The sequence below is a fragment of the Varanus komodoensis genome, unplaced genomic scaffold (assembly GCF_004798865.1).
Source record: "Varanus komodoensis strain SLA01 unplaced genomic scaffold, ASM479886v1 scaffold1, whole genome shotgun sequence".
NCBI lineage: Eukaryota > Metazoa > Chordata > Lepidosauria > Squamata > Varanidae > Varanus > Varanus komodoensis.
The window spans coordinates 42,669,148-42,675,366 of NW_025335268.1; the positions used below are offsets into that span (position 1 = coordinate 42,669,148).

At 38.6% G+C, this 6,219-nt stretch overlaps 1 protein-coding gene across 1 annotated transcript; it reads right to left on the reverse strand.

Moving 5' to 3' along the window:
* Nucleotides 1-671: 671 nt before the first annotated feature.
* On the reverse strand, nucleotides 672-5,967 carry GJE1 (gap junction protein epsilon 1). The gene is made up of 3 exons (XM_044448895.1): nucleotides 5,929-5,967; nucleotides 4,627-4,809; nucleotides 672-1,574 (listed from the first exon to the last, which is right to left on the reverse strand). Exons 1-3 carry the CDS (start codon nucleotides 5,965-5,967, stop codon nucleotides 1,179-1,181), a joined length of 618 nt encoding a protein of 205 aa, XP_044304830.1. The 3' UTR covers nucleotides 672-1,178.
* Between the last annotated feature and the right edge of the window lie 252 nt (nucleotides 5,968-6,219).

A 6,219-nucleotide genomic window follows, 5' to 3' on the forward strand; every position in this document is an offset into this window, starting at 1 on the left:
AACTAAAATTCTATTTAATGTAAGTGTCTCCTTGGTAGTTAATTTTTCCCCTTAGCAAACATCTCCTCAAAAGTAAAAGAAAGTGGTTTCTCATTTGTTCCTACCAGTCAAGTTACAAACTGCTGACAGTGTGATCTTAAACGTTTAGATGAATAGCTAATGCTGTGAATGATTCAACAGACTAACAGCCAACTTGTGCAGGTTTACTTGGAATTAAGTCCTATTGAGTTCAGTGGCACCAAGTTTCATTAGGCGTTCTTAGATTTGCAAGCTTACGCACAGAATGAACACATTCTTTATAAATGTGCTTCAGATCAGAATGATATGGTAGTGTTGTATGTGTGTAAAAGTAACTATGGATTTCAAAAATCCACTAACTATTCCCCATAGAAATTTGTAGATATACGAAGAGTATTTTAAGGTGCCACTTGACTTCATTAGTTTCAATCGAGGACCTCAGTAAGAGGAAGGGAGCTTTCCCAAGAGGAAAAATTCCACTTGTGGAAAGCCACCCAGTTTTGGAGGATCTGCCACTCTTTGCCACACAATAGGTCACTCCATTCAGCAGCATCTCCTGATTCAGTTGGGCTCCTCACATGACTTAGCAGTCCACTATGGATTAGTTAACCTATGGTGAAGCTGCAGTGCATGTCAATGGGTGTGGCCACTACCGTAAATATGCAATACCAACTCAGGGGTTATTCTGTCATGGAGACTCAGCAAACATGCCTTACATGAGGATTAAACATCCCTCTTTTAATCCACTCTTGCCAGGTTCACAGAACACAATTTAATATGACACCCATGAGTTCTATGCTTTTATTGTAATGGCTGCCCAGAGAGTGTGATGCTAATGGGTGGCTTTTATAAAAAATGTAATAAATAAATAAATACGCATGAGCTACTCACATGTGAGTAGCTCACAATTACTTGCAGCCTATCCTCTGAACATGATATCTCTGGGTAATATTTTAAAGGGCTTCCATGGGAAGTTGGAGCTGGGAATTCTACTTTCACAAGCACAGTTGATCCAGCTTAAATTTGGATCCACTCTGTGTCATCAAACTTTGTTACCAGTGTCACCCGACATTATCTGAAGGACTAATTTTGTTGTGAATTGAAAATTCCATTCTCTATAAAAATAATAAACAAAGGAACACGTCATCATAACAATAAAGTTACTGACTATTCAAGAAGCCCAATCTTCTACACAGGATCTCAAAAATCTCTGCAACACACAATGCAATTGTAATCATCGTAAATGTGTACATGGCAATAAGGAAGATAGTCTTTTCGAAGTGTTCTGGCACCATGCACCTGGTAATATTAAACTTTTTATCAGGGGCTCCTGCATCACATCGGTAGAGTGGGTTCACCTGGAAACCAAAGAGTTGACTCTGAAGCCAAAAAGCCAGAACTTCAAGGATGATCCTTAACAGAACAGAGAGAATATAAAAAACGGTGTAGGCAGGCCTTTGGAGGATATCTTCCTGAGCGATGCTTTTACATGCAGCATAAAGATGGAAAATGGCTCCAGGTACCAGTACGGTCACTAGCTGTAAAGCCCAGAATACCTAAAGTGTAGCAGAAACTTCACTGTCAGATCATGTATGACTCTACCTGATAACAGACATCCCTCTGCGTGTCTTCTGAATTTTTTAAAAACTTGGTTGTTCACTGTAGATCACTAAAGGACTACCATTCATGTAGAAAATTACCACTACACTTTATTCAAAAACTGGTATTCATGATTAACCTTTTTTTCCTTTTACCTATGCAATTGAGCTTCCCTTTTTCACTTTTGCTATTAACCCTTCATTAATTTAATAGTAAAAAATAAAATTGGTAGTGGCTAATATTATATGAATCGTAATGTGGGCTTTTACAATGTGGGCTTTTACAATGCCTCTGAACATTTAATAAAGTTAGAATTAACTTGCTTAAGATTCTGTTGATTTGCATGATTAAAACAAGCAACTGTGGGTTAACAGCTACCTCATCCCTACCTGGCTACAGCTTATTGTGTTGTTCAAACATGTTGTCCATGTTGTCATAGTTTGTTGTAAGTTTATCTGAGGGTTGTTTGGCAAGGCATGATAAGGTAAATTGCACCCAGCCGCTTAAAAGAAACCCCTGTTCCTTTTAAAATCTATGCTGGCTTGTTTTGATAGTGTGAATAGGATCAATGTATAGATAATGTGTCAGTTTTCCCCCTATCTTTTGCTAAAGAAAATATAGGGTTTTGGAATGACCTCTCATCTGAGATATGTCAGGCTTCAACTCTGCTGTGTTTAAGACATTTTGTTTTTTACCTTGGCTCTTCCCAGTTCAGAGCTGTCCTTGAAGCAACTCACTGGATATGTATCTGCATGCATAGTGTTTTCTTACTGTTACTTTTGTGTGTGTGAAGTACTTTAAGGTTTTTTTTCAGATTAATAGTGGCATGTAAATATTACACAAAAATAACAGAGAATCTTTTTGATGCAACCCTTTAAACATTTGTAATGATTCTATTAAAATATAACAAATGGGAAGTTACAATTCCATCTTTTTAAATCAAATTTTTAGTATTTTGTTTATATTTTGGAACTATATAATATCCACTGAAGATCATGCAGGCAGTAAACTAAATGCAACCCCTTCAATGTTGTGCTTACTATGGATTCCATCCTACTGCAGTAAATTTATGTGATGAGTGTTATGTTCGTTGCTCATTCAAAAGATCATTGCAAATACTGTTATACAAATAATAAAGTGATATTTATGTGATAAATAATTAGATTTTCTCTTTTTGTACCTTCCAAAATTATTTTACTTTAAATGAAGAGAAATCATTCAATTGCATGTACATCTATGTAATTATTCTTAATTCCCATAGTCATGTTTTTTACATTCCACCCTAGGAGGTAACAAAAATGTTGGCTATTAAGTCTATTGACAGAAAAAGGAGAAGGGAATAGCAGAGGATGAGGTGGCTAGATGGAGTCACGGGGGCAGTGGGTGTGGGCTTGGGTGGACTCTGAGGGATGGTGGAGGACAGGAGAGCCTGGAGGAATGTTGTCCATGGGTTCGTGATGGGTTGGGCACGATTTCACCACTAACAAAACAAATCGAGTCTATATCTGCTTCAGGATATGAAAACCACATGTTGTAACAACTTTTATGTATGTTATGTCCCAATCAAGCAGTGTCGCTTGTGGGAGAGACCATAGTTCAGCAGTATAGCACATGGTAGCATCAGTTAGGGCTAATGTTAGGGCCTTGGAAAATCATTGCTAATGAGGCTAGACCAAACTAAGTTGATGGACCAATGCTCTGACTTTAAAGTCAGATAGGAAGCTGCCTATGATCAAAATGAAAAACCCATTCCATAGATCCCACAGCTCTTGAGCTGTACATGGGCAACTTACAGCAGGGCTAGGCAAACTAAATGCTTGTAGGAGCCACCTTCTAAACTACAGAGATCCACCAACTCGATCCTAGCGAGAAAGGCGTGCACTTGGAATTAAACAAATTGGAATTTACTTTTAGTCTCTGGATTGAGTGGAAGTCATAGTCCTTGCACCTAAAATTCTACTTCTAGTTTCCACCTGTCTCAGTATAGTACTTCCAGCAGTATAATTTAGGGCACAGAAAGATTGTTTTCTTGTTGCTACTTTTATACAGCTGGGGAATCAGAAATCTTTGCTAATCTGCTGCCTGTAGATTCTGAGGTAGTTTCTGCTCTCTGACCTCCTAGCATTGTAGAAATAGTCCCTAAAACAAAATATCTCTAGGGGGAAATGCATTTGTCAGAACCGAACTAAAGTTGAGATAATGAAGCATTATGTCTCATGCCAGCTACACTTAAGAAACACAGCAGAGGCGCAAACCTCTTCTGCTTCCCATTTGGCAGAAATAGGTCTACTGCAGGAGAATATAAATGAGTATTTCTTCCCCTTCTGCTACTGAAACCAGCCCCACTTCCAGCTGAATCCCCACAGGATTGGAAATCTTCAGTACTCATGAATATCCAAAGGGAAAAAAAAAGTTCTCTGCAAAGGTAAGGGAATCTATAGGTGCTACCAGCCTTCAAAACCTTATACTTGTGGTTCATATATTCAGCAGAATTAAATGACAATATTTAATTCAGTTATTCAATTTGATCTGGTGTCCTCTAGATGTTTGGGACTACAGCTCCCAGCATTCTGGGTCATTGGCTGTGCTGGCTGGGACTGAAGGAAACTGAAGTCCAAAATATCTGGCAAGTGTAAGTTTGCGGAAGGCTATTCAGTGCAAGGAACTTTATAGACAGCAGTTTCCATCATCCTGTTTTCTTAAGGATGTGTTGAGCTACAACTCCTAGTATGTCCCAGGCAGAAGACCCGGCTGGGCTATACTGAGATTTATAGCCTAATACATTTGGAGACCACCATGTTAGGAAAGGCTGGTAGATAGCAAGTTCATGATGAAGGAGCATAACAAAATGTAATAGTCTACCCATTGTCTGAAGTAGTGCAGACCTCAGTTCTGCTATCAGTCTACTATCTCATTCTGCATCACGAGTAGGACAACGTTAAATCTTTACCAACATTTTGATTACTGTCCAGGCAAATGGATCCATCTTACAAGAGAAAAAAGATTTACCTGTGGGGTTATAGGCCTGAATTGGTTGTAACAGAATAGGTTAACCTCTCTCTTGTCTGGCTCACAACTGAAGTGTAAGGCTTCGTTCCCATAAACTGCAAAACCCAGAACTCCAAGGAAAAACATCCGAACTGAGCCAAAGAAAAGTGTGTGGAATTGGCCAATCACAGTTGGAGGCCTAAGCTGTAAAGAATTACAAGGAGATTATATTACAGAAGAAGGGTAAAAAGTCCAAAACCCAGTGAAAAACATTCTGGTTCAAGATGCATCTTAAACTCTGTCATTTCTCCTATGTATCTTAAATATTTCATCTCCGTTATAGCAAAGTGTTTCAATACTCATTCACTGAATGAGGAAGGTTATATTCCCCCTCCCCCACCACTGATTCAGAGCCTACACTGCTTTTGTGGTATTATTTGCCTCCAATAAGCAGAAGGCATTTGGTATTTTAATTAAGGATGTAATATGCCTGGTTAAATCTGAAGACCCCTTTGGCACCCATTTCTTAAGTAATCATATGAATGCTGCCTTAGGTAATGGAAAACCTACTCACTGATGGACTGCTGGCTTCACTGCTTCAACTTACTCTGTGACCAAATGCTGATTTCAAAGGGCTATTCTACATAATATTCCAGGACTAGAAACATTCCTCCCCTCCTCTGTTAGGGGTCAACTGATTTTGCCTTCCAATTGCAGTCTTCAAATTGTATCAGGTGCCATTTGGGATTACTTATGGACCCAGGCCAGTGCTTTTAGGGATTATTCTATTAGACATTCATGCCATAGAAATTTGGTCCAGAGGATCATTTGTTTTCCTTATTTTAATGTAAGTTCCCTGTTTTTTCCTTCTGCCCACCACATCCATGATTATCATTCTGGGAGGAACAATGTATATACCAGTCCGAACATTTTTCAATTCTGATATGTAACTTCAAAAACTGTCAGCCTACATGCATCTGAGTATTCCAAACAGGCAAGTAAAAAGATTTATAGACTTTCAAGTACAGCTTCAATAATTCTAGCATACTGATGCAACAAGTACAATCACCTTACTATGCTTAGTTCTTGTTTAGTCTGAAAAATATTGTTTTGACCTCAAATATATACATACACACATATATAGGATGTGTTGCAGGACAAAAATAGAAATAGTAGAGCAACATTTTCTATGAGGAAAGAGTCTGTTCTGTGTACTGGGAATGCAGTTTTGAGCCTCTACAATGAAAAAGTTGTTTATAACAAAGCCTACTTCTGAACCCTGTATGCTAACGAGATGATACTTTTTTTCGTATTCATACTTACACATCCTTCATAGAAGTTCTTGATGTAATTTAAAGACATGACTCTTAAGATGTCCTTCTAGTGCACTCGTGGGGTAATTCCTACACCTCATTGCCAATTCGCTGTCATCAGGTTCTTTCTGATGCTATTACTCTTTCCTAACCTTTGCTATGGAAAACTCTTGTGACTGCACAATTTTGCTCCCCGCTGCTTTCTTTTCTTTCTTTCCTTTTTTTTATTATTCTCTGGGGGCCCTTGCACTTTTAGGGAGGGGGAAAGCCCAAACAAAAGCTGTGTACATGCAGCCTGCCT

Bases quoted from the DNA above. Each gene is read 5' to 3' on its own strand.
- GJE1 (XM_044448895.1), bottom strand. From the start codon at position 5,967: ATGTCTTTAAATTACATCAAGAACTTCTATGAAGGATGT. The intron at 4,810-5,928 runs GTAAGTATGAAT...AATTCTTTACAG, and splicing joins AGAACTTCTATGAAGGATGT to CTTAGGCCTCCAACTGTGAT. The intron at 1,575-4,626 runs GTAAATCTTTTT...GCTACACTTTAG, and splicing joins TCAGGCCTATAACCCCACAG to GTATTCTGGGCTTTACAGCT.